Source organism: Podarcis liolepis (genome assembly GCF_965112155.1).
Source record: "Podarcis liolepis genome assembly, chromosome: 1".
Classification (NCBI taxonomy): Eukaryota; Metazoa; Chordata; class Lepidosauria; order Squamata; family Lacertidae; genus Podarcis; species Podarcis liolepis.
The window spans coordinates 108943966-108965031 of record NC_139554.1 but is presented as its reverse complement, the minus strand read 5'-3'; the positions used below and the strand labels follow the sequence as shown (position 1 = coordinate 108965031).

Below are 21066 nucleotides of genomic sequence, written 5' to 3'. Positions count from 1 at the left end.
TATGTGTGTGTTCGATAATGTTGTAAGGAAACATGTTACCTATTGATATATGTTACAAGTTGAGGTGGGAAACCCGTGGCTCCCTAGTTGTTATTGTTGTTGGAGTACAGCTCCCATCATTCTTGACCAGTGGCCAGGCCAGCCAGGGATGATGGAAGTTGGAGTCCAGCAACATATGGAGAGCCATGGGATTCCCATCCTTGGTTCTGGGCAAAATGAATCACAGGCTTTTTTCTTTTCCTTTCTACATCAACTGTAGTTAAAATCTACTCTTTTAGGTGTGGTTTCAGATCCTATTATACTAGAAACAAATGAATAGTACCATTACATCTCTGCCTGCCAGCTTTTCTCCCACATAGCTAGCTATAAAGCTGTTGTTCAAAGCTGAAAAGAACATACTATGCTCTCAGAAGTACTGTGTTTAACTCACAAATGTACATAATACCCTCTCAGATGCTTAGCTGAACTACATTTTCCTTCAATAATATTATCCATGTTTCACTTGCCCACATCAATCTATACATGCTCTTATTTAGTACATTGCTTGTGTGCCCTCATCACAAATGAATGATTGTAAATTGTTGTGGGTGACGCCTTGGGCCCCATGACCATTTGATAACTCCTAAGACACGGGTAGGCAAACTAAGGCCCAGGGCCGGATGCGGCCCAATCGCCTTCTCAATCCGGCCTGCGGGCGGTCCAGGAATCAGCATGTTTTTACACGAGAAGAATGTGTTCTTTTATTTAAAATGCATCTCTGGGTTATTTGTGGGGCATAGGAATTCATTCATTATTATTTTTTCAAAATATAGTCTGGCCCCCCACATGGTCTGAGGGACAGTGGACTGGCCCATGACTGAAAAAGGTTGCTGACTCCTGTCCTAAGAGTTGCAAAATTTTATATACTGATCCCAAGAAATGCTTTGGGAAGTGTGGCAATATCCTTCTTTTATTCATCCTTCCCATCAAGCTAATTCTCACGTTGCAGTCTGGAACATGGGGGGACACAATGTTCCCCTTCAACTTCTGATCGATACTTAGGTCCTGCTGGCATTCAATAAGAGACTATGTGCTTTTGATTTATTCCTTTCTCCTTCTCCCCACTGCCCATTTTTCAACACACTCATGATCTAACTCCATGCTGGACAGGAGATCTCTAATCCGCTCTCCTGATGTTTAGAGCTGGGCTGGGGAACATGTGGCCATTCAGATGTTGTTGGACTACAATTCCCAGGCACCCTTGAACATTGGTCTTCCTGCCTGCAGCTGATGGGGGTTGGAAGACAATGCAGAGCTAGAAGACCAATGGTCTGACTCAGTGTAAGCCAGTTCCCTATGTTCCTAGGTAGGCTCCCCGCACTATTTAGAGCTTTGCATGACTTGGGTTCTAAATGGCATGTAGAGCCCACATGCCCAAATCAGGCTCCTTGCTGTACACCTTCACCCTCCAATGCACGGGTGACAGTGGGACTAAGCCACTAGGGGTATACTCAGCCCTCATCTCCCTCACACATGTTCAGCACTGAACTTTTAAACAAAACTTCCGCTTTCCTAATGCCTCATGCTACTGATATTTATGAGAAGAGTAAAATTGTGAGTCTGAGATATGCTTGAGCTCTGCAGCAATGAGAATATGCCAGAGCTTGCTCCTGTCCTTGTCAAATCCCTCTGGAAAGGGATCCTTTATTAATGAAGCCGAGAGAGATTTTTCTATTGACCTTAACCAAGCTGTTGAGCAAGAATGGAAATTGCATCTGGCAGAAAATGTATGTACATTATACAACAGCTCCGATCATGTGCCAGTCACAAATACCTTATGGTTTTAAATGTATTTTATGTTTCCAATAAAAAGAGGAAGAATGCACAAGGGAGATGGAAGCAACTATACTAACAAAAGATAAATTTTAAAATGTGTTACATCCATAATACTTTATATTTTATTTATAGGAGAGTTACCTATTTGCTTAGGGTAGAGCTTTTGGTACAGCCTAAGATCTTGGCTCAGGGAACAGCAAAAGGAACTTTTGTACACAGAGTGGGAGTCACTTATTTGTTCTGTCTGCACACACTTCTTTTTATTTACTTACTATTTATTTCAATATTGCATATACCTCTTAACCCCGTGGTCTCTACGCAGTGCATAGTGAGGTTACAAAAGATACAACACAGATAAAATCAGCTAAAATGAATAATAAAACCAAAGCGCTAACTTTAAATGGCAGCTGAAATAAAAAGGTCTTTAACAAGTGCCAGAAGTTCACCAGGAAGGCCACATGTTGAATCTTAGCTGGGAGGGAGTTCTATAAAATTGGGCCCATAATACTAAATATACAACTGCTTGTGGGTGTGAGCTGTGTGTCCAAGCCATGGGGGATCCCAAGACCTCAGTGATTTAGCAGAAATGTAAGGAATCAGGTGATCCCCTAAGATTTCCTGCACCCAAGTTGCTAAGGGCCTGGTAAATTAATAAAAATATATTGAATTTGTCCTGGTGGCTTATAGGCAGCCAGTACAAGTCTTCTAGCATCAGAGTTATAGTAGGGTGGTAGTCTGTTTCCACCAATCGTCCAAGTGTGGCATTTTGAACCAGTCTCAGCTTCCAGACCAAACTCATCGCAGTAAAAAAGACTTGAAGTTACCAATGAAGTTAAGACAGTTGAACAAGCTTCCTCAGGAGTTGGTGGGCTCTCTTCACTGGAGGTTTCTGAGCACAGGTTGGATGGCCATCTGTCATGGATGATTTAGTTGAGATTCCTGCATTGCAGAGCATTGGACTAGATAACCCTTGAGGTTCCTTCCAATTCTATGATTCTATGAATGCATGAATCACTGTGGCCAGGCTACCCCCGTCCAAGAATGGCTGCAGTTGGTGTACCAGCCATAGTTGGTAAAAGGCACTCCTAAGCCACTGAAACTATCTGAGCCTCCAGTGACAAAGATGATCCAGGACCAACCTTAAACTATGGACTTCTTCTTTCAGAGGGAGTCCAACCCCATCCAGAACAGGCAGTTTCGCCCATCTCCCAGATATGGGAACATCCATCAACAGTGCCACCATTTTTTCCAGGGTTCAAACTCAGTATATTGGCTCTCATCCAGTCCACTATGGCACCCAGACAATGATCCAAAGAATACATAGCCTCTTCTGACTCAGACGTTATTGTGAAAACAAACTCTAGAGGGACAGGGGAATCACAGAGGCACAGTGGGCTGCAGCTACAGGGAAATTGAAGGTTCTCCCTCTCTGCACAACTTGAAATGCTTATCACTTACTCAGTGGGTCTTTTGATCCTTGCCAATGTATAGTAACAAAAAAACTGCAGGCTTCTTGCTGCCATGCTAAGTAGGCACTGACATCTGGAATTCTTTTAGGTAGAGACAACAAAATTTAGAGCAAACTTCCCATCTCTTATGCTCAGGAACCATTGCCTACCCTACTGAGCTAATGAAGATGGAAACCAAGAAGCATTTATGGCAGTGAATCGCCTTAACACAAATAATACTTTTTATAATAACAACATGATAATACTTTGTACGCATTATGGGAGCTGGAAAAGTTTTAAAACTGTTCCAAGTGTTCACATCCTTTCCCACAGGTAATCCTCTATAATGCTGTAGGAATTATTCTTTGTTCTACGGGAAAGGGTAATGGAGGCTACCTGTCAAATCCTGCCGTTATTTCGCTGCACAATGCAAGCCTTCTCTTAGCTGTCCAGACACCTATCAACCCTCTGTATGTGCTTCTCCATACACTGAATACCAGCCTCCAGGAAAAGAATGAAAGCAGAACCTATTCTGACCTTTCCTGCCAGCTGGGGTCGACCTTTCCGACCTCATTAGAGGGCTGAGTACGGAAGCCTAAATAAAGAGTTGTTGATACACTTGAGGGTGAATTAGAAGAGGCAGGAATTTGTCCGGCTAAGGAGCAACTATACATTTTTCCAAGAGCACTGAGTTACTGTGCATTTTCTTTCTTTTTGCTTTTTTGCTTTTATTTATTTTCTATATACATGTTACATACATGCCTAAAAAAATAGTTAAACAAAAAAAAACAGATTACCAAATATCACAAAAAATAGACTTCCGGTCGGTGCCAGCGCTTAATGGCGGTCCTAGCTCCGAGCTCCGGAGAAGGACTGCTTCGCAAGTTCGGGTCTTACCCGCTACGGCAAGCGGGGGACCCCTAAAATCCCAGGCGCTGAAGCCTGAGAACAAGGAGACTCGGTGGGCACCTTTGCGCCCCCCGGTACCGTGAAAGAGCCTTTTTAAAGGCTACGGATCGACATCGGGAGTGAGCGCGGTGCTGAGAGTCGCTACCCAGCCTGCGAAGTGAAGCCGCGTCGCCATAAGCGGAGAGCGCCGATTCCTTCCTGAAAAGAAAATCTGGACTGAATCCCCGTGAGTAAGAGCTGAAATATAATCGGGACTTTTCAAATTTTAAAAATTGGGCTAAAAACGGGGGAGATCTAAACAAAGGAAGTCTGCCTCCCCCCGACTGCATGAAAGTGAAAGCAACGGAGCTCTAAACCTGCATCCGTTTAAACCAGCTCTTTGATCAGCTTAACCGGACATTCCGACCCTTTGATCTCCCCTCTAGCTAGCAGGGCAGAGGGGAGGTGAATTTGAGCAATAACTGCAAGATTTGTTGGAAGTAAAAAACCTCTGCTGTCTCACTTATTTGAAAGCATGAAACGGTCTGCCTTCTTAGTACACTGAACTGACTTTTTCCTGTGAAGTGATACTCTGATACAAAGTTTCCACAGTGCCTGGCTACTGTACAATACAACAAGAAGTAGCATAAATAGGGCAACTGTGGCAATTTGAAGCAACAAGCTTTTAGACTTTTGACTGGGTTAATCTCCCTTTTTATATTTTGGACATTTGGGACAGTCTCCTTTGTCTCTATACTTGGAAACTTTGCTCTATGGCCATTTTGATTTGCTCCCTCTAGAGGACAAAGTGAAGCCCGGCACGGCCTAAGACAGTGGAATTTTCCAAGGGAGAATAAATCCCGTGGGAACTGACCTTGACATGAGTGGCACACAAGAAGAGATAGTCACAAGGGCCAAGACCAAGCAACAACAACAACAACAGCTGCAACAGTTACAGGCAAAGAAAAGAGGCTCAATTTCAGGCGCAACAGTTGGATCAACAGGAACAACAGCATCAACAGGACAAGACAAAGGAGCAGCCGTCTCTATGGAAGCTGTGACAGATGCCTTGCTTAAGATAAACCAAACTCTGGAGTCTCTGACAAAACAGACTTCAGAGAATACACTAAAATTAGCAGAAATTTCAGCAAGATTAAACCAGAATACAGAATCTATAAATAAATTGGTGGAGGAAAACGCCACTACGCGTCAAATTGCGGAAGACGCCAAAGCTACTGCGGGAGAGACACAGGAGAAATTAGAGCCGATCGCCAAGAAGGTTTATGAGCATGATGCAACCTTGGCCTTGTGGGAGCTACAGAGGAAAGAGAGAAATTTAAAAATAAGATTGATCCCGGAGAATGAAGGAGACAACCTTGTGGAATACTTGACACAGGAGTTTGTGGATTGTTGGGAACTCCAGGAAGACGAATTCAAAATTACGACTGCCTTTAGATTGGGTAAGAAGCAAAACAGAAAGACTCCGAGAGACTGCTTGATTACACTCAGATCCAAGGAGGAAAGAGACAAAATATTGGGACTACACTTTGAAAAGGCCTTGCAGATTGGAAACTCAGCTGCACAGATCTTTAAAGACATCCCAAAATATTTTCTGGACTTAAGAAACTTCTACAAGGACTTAGCCCTTTTATTAAAGAAAAACGCTATTCGTTTCAGGTGGGAATTCCCACAAGGGCTGTCATTTGACTTTAAGGGAAACAAGGTGAAAATAAAGACAATTCAAGATAAAGACAAATTTTTGGCAAGATACCAGGAGGACTTACAGAAGGGGACTGTTGACGTACTTGCAGAACAGAGGAGAGCATTGGATATCTTGAATCTCTCGTTTGGACAAAAACCACTACCATCAGAAGAAGAGCAACAACTTGGAGCTGTTGGAGGAGCCTTAGAAAAATAACAAGATGGCTCTGCAATTCCTCAGTTGGAATTGTAATGGGCTCAATGGGCCTTTGAAGAGAAGACAAGTATTTCATATATTGAATAGAGAACAATTGGACTTGATATGCTTACAAGAAACTCACATAACCAGAGCCCACAGGAGATTACTTTCAAATAAAAGGCTAGGACAAGAATTTATTTCATCAGACAAGGTTAAGAAGAGAGGAGTTGTAATATATGTGAAGGAGAAATGGGCTCCAAAAATGATATTCAAAGATGAACAAGGGAGATATCTGGCTGTGGAGATACAAGTACAAGGAGAAAAATTCTTAGTTGTTGGAATTTATGCACCAAATGAAGGCAAATCCGACTTCTTTAAGAGACTTCATGAAACTTTGATGGACTATCTGGACTACAATATGATAATTATGGGAGACATGAATGGCGTGGTCTCCACTAATATGGACAAGGCACAAAGACTTACAGTCACCAAGGAAGGGAGACTCCCTAAGACTTTTTTCGAAATGACTGAAAATATGGACTTGATAGATATCTGGAGAACAAGGAACCCTCTGGAGAGAGAGGGAACCTTTTTCTCCCAAGCAATGATGACCTGGACCAGAATCGATCAAATCTGGGTTACTAGTGGAATGGCTCCGAAGATCAAGAAAGTGGAAATCTGCCCAAAAACTTGCTCCGACCATAACGCCGTGAAGATGGAGATGAAACTCACAATAACTGGTCAATTTAGATGGAGAATGAATGACACCCTCTTTCGAGATAAGGAGATTCTCACGAAGGCCCAAAAGACCCTAAAAGACTATTTTGAAATAAATTTGAGGACCGACGTGGAGAAAAGAGTGATCTGGGACGCAAGTAAAGCGGTGATGAGAGGATTTTTGATTCAACAAAACTCAATAAAGAGGAAAAAACAAAATGAGAAAAAAGAGAAGATTCTGGAAATGATAAAGGAAGGAGAGAGGAAATTAAGAACAAAACCAAAGTCTCAGGACATTTTAAGAGAGATTAAATTATACCAAACACAATATATGGAATTGATGAACCAAGAGATTGAATGGAAGATAAGGCAAATGAAGCAAAAGACTTTTGAATCAGCAAATAGATGTGGCAAACTTTTGGCATGGCAATTGAAGAAAAGGCAGAAACTAAATACAGTTACAAGCCTAGAGGTGGATGGAAAGAACATATCCAAACCCAATGAAATTAGAAATTGCTTTTTAAGCTATTTTAAAAAACTTTATACCCAAGGCCCGCAAAATGAAGAAGATATAGACAAATTCCTCGGAAAATATGGACTACAAAACATCTCTCATCAAAGTAAGATGGACTTGAACCAGAGAATCTCAGAACAAGAGATAGAGGCTGCCATTCAGAATATGCAACTGGGCAAATCTCCAGGACCAGATGGACTGACTTCCAGATACTACAAATCGCTGAAGGAATGGTTGACTCAACCATTAAGAGAAGTTTGTAACGAGATCCTTGAGGGAAAAAAGGCACCTGAATCGTGGAAAGAGGCATATATTTCACTCATACCAAAGTCAGAGACTGAAAAGACCCAACTCAAGAACTACCGCCCAATATCCCTGCTTAATGTGGATTACAAAATTTTTGCAGACATTTTGGCAAAAAGATTTAAAAGAGTTTTGATGGAGAAGATCCATAAAGACCAAGCAGGCTTTCTCCCTAAAAGACACCTAGCAGATAATGTAAGGAATGTAATAGATATTTTGGAGAAGTTAGAGGTGAATATAAACACCAAGGCAGTATTGATCTTTGTGGATGCGGAGAAGGCCTTTGATAATATCTCTTGGAGTTTTATGAGGAAGAATCTTCATGGGATGGGGGTAGGTCAGGGCTTTGAGAATGGTATGGCTGCAATATACTCTGAACAAAAAGCCAAACTGATTGTAAACAATGTTGTGACTGAGGAACTTAAGATAGAAAAAGGAACACGACAGGGGTGCCCGATTTCCCCATTACTTTTTATTTCAGTTCTGGAGGTGTTGCTGAATATGATAAGAAATGACCAGCAGGTCAAAGGTGTGCAGGTCGGAGCTAAACATTATAAGTTAAGAGCGTTCGCAGATGACCTAGTATTGACTTTGCAAGAGCCAAACACTAGTACGAAAAGGGTTTTAGAAATAATACAACAGTTTGGCCAGGTAGCTGGATTTAAGTTGAACAAGCAAAAAACCAAAGTTTTAGGGAAAAACCTAACAGATATGGAAAAGGAGAAATTTCAAGAGGAAACAGGTTTGACTGTGGTCAAGAAGGTAAAATACCTAGGGGTTTATTTAACATCTAAAAATCAGAATTTGTATAAGGACAACTATGAAAAATGCTGGTCAGAAATCAAGAAAGACTTAGAAATATGGTCAAATTTGAAACTGTCAATGTTAGGCCGAATTGCAGTAATTAAAATGAATGTATTGCCTAGAATGTTATTTTTGTTTCAGACCTTGCAGATTATTGATAAGATGGAATGTTTTAAGAGGTGGCACAAAGATATCTCGAAATTTGTCTGGCAGGGCAAAAAGCCCCGAATTAAATTTAAAATATTGACAGATGTTAAGGAAAGAGGGGGTTTTGCCCTGCCGGACCTAAAATTGTACTATGAGGCAGCAGCTTTTTGCTGGCTCAAAGAATGGATGCTCCTCGAGAACACGGACATCTTGGATCTGGAAGGTTTCAATAACACTTTTGGTTGGCATGCATATCTTTGGTATGGTAAAGTTAACAGTGCCTTTAAAAATCACATTGTCAGAAAAGCATTGTTTAATGTTTGGATAAGATATAAAGATTTATTGGAAAACAAAACCCCTAGATGGGTGTCGCCAGTGGAGGCTAAAGCAGTGAAGAAACTCAATATGGAGGTCGGATGGCCGAAGTATTGGGAAATTTTAGAACAGGATGGAGATAAGTTCAAACTACAAAGTCAGGAGAAATTGAAGCATAAAGTAGAAAATTGGTTCCAATACCGCCAAATAATGGAATTTTTTAAACAGGACAGGAAAGTCGGTTTCCAGGTGGAAAAATCAAAATTAGAAACTGAACTGTTAGAACCCAACACTAAGAATTTATCTAGAATGTACAACTTGTTGTTGAAATGGAACACACAGGATGAAACAGTTAAATCGGCAATGATTAAGTGGGCTCAGGATGTTGGACACAATATTATGTCAGCTGACTGGGAATGGTTATGGAACACCGGTATAAAATTTACGGCATGTAATGCCTTAAAGGAAAATATTATGAAAATGGTATACAGGTGGTACATGACCCCAGTCAAGCTGGCAAAAATCTATCATTTGCCCGATAACAAATGTTGGAAGTGTAAAGAGACTGAAGGTACCTTTTATCACCTTTGGTGGACATGCCCGAAGATTAAGGCCTTCTGGGAAACGATCTATAATGAAATGAAAAAGGTACTTAAATGTACCTTTCCTAAAAAACCAGAGGCCTTTCTCTTGGGCATTGTCGGCCAACTGGTGACAAAGAAAGATAGAGCTTTTTTCATGTATGCCACAACAGCAGCAAGAATACTCATCGCAAAGTATTGGAAGACACAAGATTTACCCACTTTGGAAGAATGGCAGATGAAAGTGATGGACTATATGACACTGGCCGAGATGACAGGCAGAATCCGTGACCAACGAAAAGAGACGGTGGAAGAAGAATGGAGAAAATTTAAAAGCTACCTTAAGGACTACTATAAACTTAATGAATGCTAAAATGTCGTGGTTTTCAGAGACAAAGGGGTACAGGGATATAAGGTTAGACTATAAAAGAGGACTAAGATGATTGAGATTGGAAAGTAACAATTGGGAGTTGCTAGTTGAACTACGGACATTGGGATGCAGAGAGGGGGGGTATGGGGAAGTCCAAGAAAAGAGGTTTATGAAAATATGTTTGAAACTATACGTGTATGTTTGTCATTTTTAATGTTTGTTTGTTTTTCTTAAAAATGTTGCAAAACCAATAAAAATTTTATAAAAAAAAAAAAAAAAATATCACAAAAAATAATTAATAAGAAGAAAAATACAAATAAAATTATACATATAGCAGAAAACAAAAGAGGAAAAAAGAAAAAGAATTATAAAGATTAGCAAAATGTCAGAAGAAAACTAGAAAAAATTGACTTCCTTCGACCTCTGTACAGTCTATATGGTATCGTATCTTAGGTTGTCAGCAATCATTGCCAATCGGAAGGTTGGATCCAAATTATCTCTTTATGGAGAGATAATTTGTTTACCTGTGGAGTTTTTAGTCTAGACTAAGCCAATCATAATTTTGGGAACTGACATTCTTCATATAATTTGTAAATTATATGAGTTACTGTACATTTTCATCAGACAGCCCAAGAGATTATCATTTTCCTCTTCCATTTTCCATGCACAGAGAAACAAAAGACAAAAAGATGGAGACTACAATGCTCTTCATCCAGAGCAGACCCATTTACTTCAATGGGATTCCCTCAGAGTAAACAGGACATGGAACATACCTGAGATGCACATTAAAACCAGTGAAGGAATGGATAAGATCACAGGCCGCACTAAGTATGCTGGGTTGCGTGTGGGTCTTGGGCAGATTCAGACTTTCAACAGACATTTCGGCACAGTGTAAAAAGGTAAAGGTAAAGGACCCCTCACAGTTAAGTCCAGTCACGAATGACTCTGGGGTTGTGGCGCTCATCTCGCTTTACCGGCCGAGGGAACCGGCATACAGCTTCCAGGTCATGTGGCCAGCATGACTAAGCCACTTCTGGCGAACCAGAGCAGCGCACGGAAACACCGTTTACCTTCCTGCCGGAGCGGTACCTATTTATCTACTTGCACTTTGACGTGTTTTCGTACTGCTAGGTTGGCAGGAGCTGGGACCGAGCAACAGCTCACCCCGTCACGGGGATTTGAACCACCGACCTTCCGATTGGCAAGCCCAAGACTCAGTGTAAAACCAAGGCAATCAGGGACATCACACATTACAATTTTAGCAAAGCACCTATTTCCATATGGGCAAGTCCCATGTCATTCTGGCATCATGCAGAATGGGAGTGGTATAGAAGGTAGAAAAGGGAAGGGAAAGGAAGGCCCTTCAATAAATAAATTTGAGAAACCCTGCTTTTACTCAAAGTGGTATGCTAAATGGTTATTTGCATGAATAATGAGGGATCCACATAGGTCGGTTAAAGGCCAATTTATTCAACCTTCTAAATTAAGGTACCGTTAATTTGAATTTTTTTATTGCAATTTGGGTGGGGGGAATAAATAAATCATGAATCTTTGATCATGAGCCTTGGGGTTGTGTTTAAGTATAATAAATCCAGAAGGGAACACAAGAAACTGCCTTATACTGATTCAGGCTTTTGGGTCCATCTAGCTCAGCAGTGTTTACAATGTGTGGCAATGGCTCGCCAGGATTTCAGACAGGGAGTCTCTCTGAGTCTTACCTGGATTGAACCAAGGTCCATTTGCATGCAAGTCAGAGGCTATAGAACTGAGCTAAATTCCGTCCCCATAAAGCAGAACCATGGAGATAAACAAAATGAGAGGGGTTATTTACCTGTATTTCCTATGGTGCTTTCCTGCTCAGTGAACCCACCAGGTGGTTTTGAAGGGTGGGGTTATATTGTTGGTTCTTGAGGCGTTTTGTTTCTTCATACAAGTTATGCCTCTGCTGTAGCAAGTTGACGCCAAACAACATGCTTACTTAAATGTCTCTTTTGCAGTACCAATGCCTATATAATCCTGCCTCTTTACATATATAAATTTGTGTCCCTTGTAGCCCCATTTCATTCCAAAGGTGAGCTGGTATCAATTTTCACAGCTGCAGGGTCAGGGACCTTATGATGGTTCCCGTTCAGCTGTCCTCACCACAGAAGCAGGATTTAATGACATGGTGGTATAAAACAGCTGAGTCTCAGCTTTACTACATCTTTCATTGTTGATACTCAGGCATAAATAAATAAGGAATCTGATGTTTGCCATGTACTCACAGGCGCTTAAAGCATTATCTTGCAAGCTGGAACTTCATATTACACCCACCCATCCCCAAAATAATGATTTATCTTTGAAACATCTGCTTTTATTACAGACTTTGTTTCTTGGTGTGTGTTGTTTTTTTTTGTTCCTTTTAAAGCTTGCAAGGTTCACTGGAGGAAGGCTCTTCTGCTGTATGACCAGGGGAAAATGAGAAGTAAAATTATAATCACCTAGCAATTACTCCCTTTTATGTGGAGCAACACTGCACCTGTATAATTAACTATACATCTTTCAAAGATTTCCTCTAAGCCCCTCCATGTGATACCAGGAGGAAGAGGAGGAGGAGGAGGAGAAGAAAAAAACTAAGACCAGCAGCTTTCAGTGTGAGAGACTGACTCAATCAAAAGTCATCCCTGACATCAAAGAATGCCTCTGATTACCCTTACTCACTGATTAACATACCATTACAGCAGTGATTGGTGTTGACATTTCTGAAGGAGGACAATCTACAGGGGGTGCTAGTCTAAAGCACTGCCATATACTATGGCGTCAACAATTTGCCATCTCATAGTGTGCATGTATAGGTGTATAATCCTTATGGATGAAAAAGAAAAGTTGCCTCATAGTCAAAATACTTGACAGTAGGGATGGGGGAGCAATTCAATCTAAGTCACAATTTTCAATACAACCAAGTAAAAGTGTGTATATTAGGGAAAGGTGAGTATAAAATGCATATACTAGGGCATACAAAAATACATTGTATTGGGATAAATTGCTTGCAAAAGTGTATTAAAATGCTGGTAAATTTTCAAGGGGATTAAAAATAATAATCACAGGCCAATGCAGAAATGTTTGGAACTGAATTTAAGATAGAAAAAAAATATGAAACTGACAAATTTGTCTATCGCTTACTGACAGTTCTTGGATTCTGACAAGGAGGGCAAAGGCTGCATGCAAAAATACTGTTTAATATCATTTGTAAAGGCTTCGGCCTTAGGAGATCAATTATTTTTCCCCTTCAGCACCTCCTGCCTTGGAAGTGGTGGTCTAGGGATAAGAATCAGGCGGAAGAACAAAGCTGCTACTAAGAAGACCTGGGCAAAACACACACACTTTAAAAAACATTTAAAACTCACAGGTCAGGTATGCAAGTTTTAATAGGAAACAAAACAGTGCTACTTAACTAGTCCACTCTTAGCATGATAATGGGAGGGTGCTGCTAAGAGATAACCATTCTAAAAACAAAACTGACATGGCTAAACTGTCATGGTAACAAATCACACACCAGTGAGCAGTCATATCCTCACAGAATGTGAGCAGCATAATGCTCCGTTGTTCCCTTCTGAGGGGGATTGTTCCCTTATTCTATAATGGGCAAACCACCCAAATAATGACAGAGAAAGGAAGCAGTACAGCTCCTCTCGCAAACCCTCTGCACAACTGTAGGCATGATTCCAAAGAAGCTCTGCATAAACCTTTAATTAAGAAAACCATCCTCCAGATAATTAATGAATGTGCTCCAAAACATTTTCATGACCAAAGTCCAAAGAAGGAATCCCTCTGCAATTTTGAGCCGTGTCAGGTCTCTGAAATAAAACCCGAAAGCCCCAACCCATAACATGAGTCAAAAAAGGAAAAAGAAACCCACTGGTAACCAATGCAGCTAAGTTAGTAAACTTGGCCATCAATTTCTCTGCCATCTGTAGTTAAAGCTGCAGTAGCTTGGCTAAGAACTGTTAGAAACAATGAGCAGGAACACTGACTTCCTAAGAGTAGGAAAAAATGGTAACAAGTATTAATTTAGAACTACCAACAGCATAATCCTCATCATGTTTACTCTGGGGTTTATCTGAAATTGCTCAGAAAATTTTTCCCCGACAAAGTTTTTTTTTTAGCTCTGCCTGAACTGCTGGCGAATTTCAGTCCTCCACTGGAAAATAATGAATGAAATTAACTTCTCCTCCTCTATCACTGCTACCATACAGAATGGAGAATTTTGAGAGGCCATTTTTGCTCAGCTTCAGTTTTCTAAGAAGTATATTACACTTAGTCTAATGAGACTAATTGCATCATCATCATCATTCTTTGTATACTACTCTTTATCTGCAGATCTCAGGGCTGTTCACAGCATAAAAATACAAGATAAAAACACAAAATACAAAAACAAAATACAAACAATATCAAAACAATAACCCCCTCCCTCTCCCTAGTAAGTGTACTTAAGACTGCAGCCTTAGTTATTATTTAATTAAAAGCAATGCTCTGCACTTCAGCCGAGCAATATACTGTTTCTAAAAAAATAAATAAAAACCTCACACACCCTTGAAGCAGAGTATTTTTATATTTATAGAAATCTGCATCACATGTTTTATCTATCAAAGGGACCCTGCAGAATAGTTTTCTGGTGCAATCTCACATTTGACTTTTTCACTATTACACTTACAGTAACAATAGATATTTACGCCACAGTTGTTAGCTGTTCAGTTGTATAAGCACATATGTTCTGGCATGGCACTTTCCCTTTGCACCTCTAACTTCCACCCAAGGCATCACCCTAAAAGATATTTTTAGGAACCTCTGTTGGCTTTAAATCCACAGTGATAAATAAGCCATCGTTGTGCAATGTTTTTAAACTCCCAGTCTTCAAACCTACTCTTTGAAAACCTCCAGAGTTCATTTTTCCCTCTTGGCTCAGGCAACCCCCTCAATGTCTTGAGGAGGACGTTCTGATGCAACCTATTGCATCACACTGACATACAGTGGTACCTCTGGTTAAGAACTTAATTCGTTCTGGAGGTCCATTCTTAACCTGAAATGGTTCTTAACCTGAAGCACCACTTTAGCAAATGGGGCCTCCCGCTGTTGCTGCGCCGCCGGTGTGTGATTTCTGTTCTCATCCTGAAGCAAAGTTCTTAACCTGAGGTACTATTTCTGGGTTAGCGGAGTCTGTAACCTGAAGCGTCTGTAACCCGAGGTACCACTGTACATCAGAATGTCTGTCTTTCTCTTTAGGGGAGGAGAGAATGAATACCCAACAGCCTGTGGGAAAATTGCCAGCTATTCTAGCTTCTGGTGTTCCAACTGAGTTGGCCCTTTCCTTTCCCCAGCCACCATCACAGAGCTACTCAGGGATCATGTTGCCCCAAGGGGAGGGGAGATGTAATTTTGAAACAGGTTTCTTTTTTTTTCCAACCCTTCTAGCTGTCGTTTCTGCTATATTATACAATTTTAACTGATACTTATTGATTTGTAATTCCTTTGTAAACCAATATAATGATGTTTGCCTGAAAAATCAGTATATAAATATCTTATCACCTCACAATGTGCAAAAGCCTACCTGGCGTTGAGACATCGCTACTTACAAGAACATAACTGAAAACTATGCCAAAGAATGGCAATCTGTAATAAAAAGTAACCCAATGTATGGCAGAAGGTAAAATAATGAAGGATATATAGGCAGATGTGTAGGAATTTGTGAAGCACATAAAGCAATGTTGTCCTTTACATGCAATATAATTTTGTTAGCTCGGGCAGAGCAGCAAATTGCAAGCCTCTCCCAAGTAATGGTCCATACATAGCATCAAAAGCTGATCAAGTTAATTCTGGCGCCAGAAGCAAAATAAAACCCACTGTCATTTTCTCTGTGAATAAAAATATAATAAATAACCAACTATTTTCATGACACCAAAAATTGGCTGGTTGGCCAGTTAGAACAGGAGGCTGGCATAAATGGGCCTATGGTCTGATCCAGCAGCAATCTTGTTCTTATGTTAGCAGTCTGAGGGAGCTGCCTCGCAGTGATGCTACTGCACTACAAATTTGTTTAAATGTTTTGGAACGCGCTGCGACATTTCCTTTAGATTTGTAGGGGGGGAAATTAAAAGTTGTGCGAAGACATTCTCCTTCTCGCAATGGCTATGAAATGGTTATAAAATATCTATGTGAAGATCACAATCTCTTACAATTTATTCAATATTCTAAATTATTCAATGCATTTTCAAGTCTATGGATTAACTTTTGAATATGTTTTTGATGGCGCTTGGGAGCCAACAATTATATTTAGTTCCGATGGATCTGGTAAAGCAGTGGTGCCAAGATATCTATGAATAAATCGGTTTCTACCTGCCCATCTCTTGCTGAATCTCACCTGATTCCTGAGAAGCACAGTGATCTCAGAATTCTTAGAATTCATTGGGTGGTAGACCTAGTCCTTCCTGAGAGGGGTCATTAAAGCTGAACTCTTGTCTTCTGTATGTTGTTAGGTTTTATTGAATTCCAGTGCTTTTTGTTGCTGTTCTTAGTCATTCACACTGATGGTTTTCTTGTGTATTTTTGTTAAATTTGTGTTTTTCACTTGCCATACATCGTATATGTTAAACAGTATATAAATGGACTTGGATAAATACACAGACACAAAAACGTATACTCAGCAAACACTCACCTGTTTTATCTACTACCACTACACCTTGTCAACACTTCCCAGTCTCCTCTTTAATCTTTCTCAGCCTCTCCTTATTCCTGCACCTTATTCCTGCTTTCCTTTCATTATTGTTAGTAGTAGTAGCAGCAGCAGCAACTAACAGCAGTAGCTGAATGCCAGTTAATGATGTTGCTGCTGTAACAAGGCTTCCCATTTTTTTTAATGTTTTTTTTTCTGTGGAGCCTAGAAAATTAGTGGATGTGGTTTGCTGTCTGCCATCAACAGGAATTCATATTTATACAGCGTTCTTGCAATTATAGTACTGATTAATGATAAGTGCCCTGCTGTCTGCAATCTATTCCTTTGAGGGAACCACACTTTATGTTCCAAAAAATGTTTTATACCTCTTAGTGATGCATTATTATTCTTTGCAGATCAAAGATCATGGTTGTCATGGAAACTGCAAAAACTGGAAAGCCAGTCGTGACATAGCAATGGCATAATGGGGAAGATCTGCTGGGAAATCACTCACTAGCCTGGGGTTTTGTGTTGGAAATGCTTGGGTGAATTTAAGTGGAAAGCCAAGTCGTTTCTGAGATCTAAAAGCATTGTGGTATTAAACGCAAAATATCAGTCGCTGTTACAATCAGCATGCTTGACTGTGTGCAGTGCAGCAAAAAAACATGTTCCTAATTTTTTCTTCTTCCAAATGGAATGCAGGAATACTAGTTTTATTAATCCCATTTTCTACAATCCCACAGCAAGCTTTTGCGGATATATAGCATGCCATACGCTTAATCAAAGGCTCAGTTCCTTGAATTTGCAGGCTTTAAAATTTATCTATCTCATTTGCAGAATTAACGACAACGATCCAAATACAGTGGTACCCCAGGTTAAGAACTTAATTCATTCTGGAAGTCCGTCCTTAACCTGCAATGGTTCTTAACCCGAGGTACCACTTTAGCTAATGGGGCATCCCGCTGCTGCCCTGCCACCACCGTGCAATTTCTGTTCTCATCCTGAAGCAAAGTTCTTAACCTGAGGTACTATTTCTAGGTTAGCAGAGTCTGTAACCTGAAGCGTCTGTAACCTGAAGCGTCTGTAACCCGAGGTACCACTGTATCAGAATGAAAGTTGACTAGGAATAAGCAGATGGGCCAATGACAGAATGAATACTTGACTTCATGGTAATCGGTGTGGAACACATTGCAACGTGTTAATTTCCAGTGTTAGAAAATTTTGGGGCAGTGTGTGTGTGTGTGTGTGTGTGTGTGTGTGAGAGAGAGAGAGAGAGAGAGAGAGAGAGAGTGTGTGTCTTGGTATCTGCAAGTTCCATCTTTCCATGCCAGAAGCAGAGAACCTGTGGCCCTCCAGATGTTCGTAGACAACAACTCCCATTAACTCCCATTAACAGTTGGCCATGCAGGCTGAGGCTGATGGGAGCTGAAGTCCCAACACCATCTGGAAGCCCACAGACACCCCCATTCCGGTTCCAGAACTTTCTTTTGGAACATTTGGACAGCCTGACCATGAATGCTGTTGCACTGGTACTTATGCAGTACTTATTTTACCCTATTTGGGGAAAGTATAAATCTTTCATCTAAGTGAAATTTCTGAAGCACAGGGTTAAACAATTAGGGTTACAGGCATCCTGAAATACACATCCACTAGCTGGTGTGTGTGATACCTGAGGCACCATAAGACACACAGACATTTCCCCTTACTTTTAATCCTGGGAAGTTTCTGTTAAGAACTTTTAAATCTGTACTGTAAGTCTATGGTGGGCTGTCTGTCCTATCATACTGGATTATGTACACAATTAAGTAGATATATATACCTGTGTGTGTGTGTGTGTGTGTGTGTGTGTGTGTGTGTGTATTCCAAAGTAAAAACATTGCCCAAAAAATTTACTTTAAAAAAGAACATGGATCCACCTTGCCTGGCATCTGGTACTTACGAATAAAATGATTTGAAGTGGACAGATTGACACTATCAGCATCGTCAGCACTTTTGCCGCTAGAAACTTCATCATCCGATTCCCACACAGAGAAGATTGAGGAGCCGCCAACTTCTTCAAACTTCCTCATTAAAATTCCACTCATAGCTTCAGCATTGTCACATGTACCTGTCAGAGGAACAGGAGAAATGAAGCATGAAAACATTTGACCGCTGACCATGCTATCAAGATCTCCAAAGTCATTGCTGGAGGGTTTTTTGTTTTTTTTACAAACACACTTGGCTTCTGTTTCTGCCTGGAGACTGGTAATTTTACCAACGGTCAAACTGGAATTAAAAAACCAAACATGTACGTGTTTTGTTACAGACACATACTTCCTCAAATAATTGGGCAGGAACAATCAGTTCTGCAGCTTGGCTCAGGCACTACAATAGTCAGGAGTGGACTTGGTGTGCCCCTGCACGACAGAGGGAATCTTACATATAATATAGCTCAACAGCTTTTGGGGTGTCCTGGTTTTTACTTTTGGAAGTATGGCAACCCTAACATAAAATATGCAAATGCCTAATTGTGAAAAGAGGCCCAGTTTGAGCAATCTTCCAGCTGCTTTTCGGAAGAGAAAGCATTGCATAGCATGGGTCAGGCATCTGTTTCATCTGGCATCCTTGTGGAATGGCTACCCCACATCAGGGCATGATTTGCACAGTGGACGGAAGAAAACTGTGCCTGCTCCTCTACCATGTGATGGTTCTTACCACCCAAGTAACTGCACAATCCTATTGCAGGCAAAACAACGAATGATGAACAGTCTTTCCAACACTGAAGAGGCTGGCGTGCTGACCTGTTTGCCTATATAAGTATGCAGCATTTTTATTCAGATGTTAATTCCCACTGCATGCATTCAATGGGATTTGTTTCCTAATAAGTCACATATTTATGATTGCGGCCAAATATCTGAATGGGTCCAACATTAACATGGAGTATTTGGTTACACAGGAAAGGATGTTTTATGTCATAGTGCCCTCAGGTTCCCCTCACCCACCGATACTAGGCTTGAAAACTTTATACCATAGCCAATGTTAACTCTTCCCTCTCCAGCTGTAACCCCCTCCCCCCAAAATGTTCCTCTCCACTATGCAAAATACTATTTGTTGGCTTAGGAGGAAATACATGGGGTGGTAGGGCAATCCCAGAGCCGTCCCAGCTCAAGGACATAGCTCTCCCACCTTTCTCAGACTTGGAGGACTTTATTTGGTTGGTGAACATAAACACACTTAAAGCTTACACATCTCCCCAATGCAATATTCCCCTGTAGACCTAGTCTACTCCTTAGAGGCAGCAATGAGCTGGAAGAATCCATAGGCAACAGAAGGGACTGTACCAGTTCAGGCTGCAAGTGGAAGCACCACAATTTGCTCCCCAACTTTAAAAATGGATAAAAGTAGTAGGATCCAGGGGCATAGCATGAAGGGTCAGAGGGGAGCCATGGCCCCAGGCTTACAACTTTTGAGGGGTGCAAGCCAGGCACCCCAGCACGGTGCTTCTCTCTGCCTGCCAAGGGTGGGGTTAGCTGGTTGGGCTCCCCTCGCACGGGCAGGCAGCGGCTCAGCACGGCCCCGGTTTTCTCCGGTGGGGGTGGGGTCACCCAGGAGGCGTTCTACAGCTCATTTCTAGCCATCAAAATGTTGTTCTTTTAACTCTGCAGAAATCTGGCACAGACTGTGCCATCTAGTCTTCATTTGATCGCTATGTTGTTAGAATATTTGACTTGTAAAGGTAAAGATAAAGGGGACCCCTGACCATTAGGTCCAGTCATGGCTGACTCTGGGGTTGCGGCGCTCATCTCGCTTTATTGGCCAAGGGAGCCGGCGTACAGCTTCCGGGTCATGTGGCCAGCATGACTAAGCCGCTTCTGGTGAACCAGAGCAGCGCACAGAAACGCCGTTTACCTTCCCACCAGAGCGGTACCTATTTATCTACATGTACTTTGGCGTGCTTTCGAACTGCTAGGTGGGCAGGAGCAGGGACCAAGCAACGGGAGCTCGAACCACCAACCTTCTTATCGGCAAGTCCTAGGCTCTGTGGTTTAACCCACAGCGCCACCCGCGTCCCAATTGGCTTGTCCCAATTTGACTTGTAGTCTGTTACATTAAGCTACTATATAGCAAGCTAACATAATTCAAATCTCTCACCAACCCCCCCCCCCCCACCTTCCTAAGTGACAGTTTATATAGCATGATCTTCCAAGGCTGCCGTCCTCAACTGCCTTTCTAGGGAGCAAAGTTTCCTGAACACAGTAAACATGCACAAGATTCCACAGTGAATTTAGAAAAAGAGAGGGATTACAAGTAGCCTGGAGTGCAAACGCCTAATGGGGTTTTCTTTGTTCAGTAGCTTCCTGATTTCTATTTTGCACATGTACTAGCAGAAATTCAGGCCTTCTTCATCTTCGGGGAGAGAGAGCCCAGAGTGGAAGCAGGAAATTCTCTTCTAGGAAAGTTATTTTACAATAACTGGGGGGGGGGGCACTAAAGCAATTGTTATGTTATGTGTTCGCATTGACTACATGAGAGTGGGGAATTATGCAGCCTTCTGGACTATCCAGCCACTCTTGAATGGCTCTGCTTCACACCAACT

At 41.3% G+C, this 21066-nt stretch overlaps 1 protein-coding gene across 2 annotated transcripts in view; it reads right to left on the bottom strand.

Annotated features, from left to right (window-relative positions):
• CSRNP3 (cysteine and serine rich nuclear protein 3) overlaps positions 1–21066 on the bottom strand; it is a 93182-nt gene that overhangs the window by 57053 nt on the left and 15063 nt on the right. For both annotated transcript variants that reach the window (XM_083496452.1, XM_083496453.1), the window contains exon 2: positions 18430–18597. In XM_083496452.1, the coding sequence (XP_083352578.1) occupies positions 18430–18574 (145 nt within the window). In that variant the 5' untranslated portion in view covers positions 18575–18597. The remainder of the gene's footprint in view (positions 1–18429; positions 18598–21066) is intronic.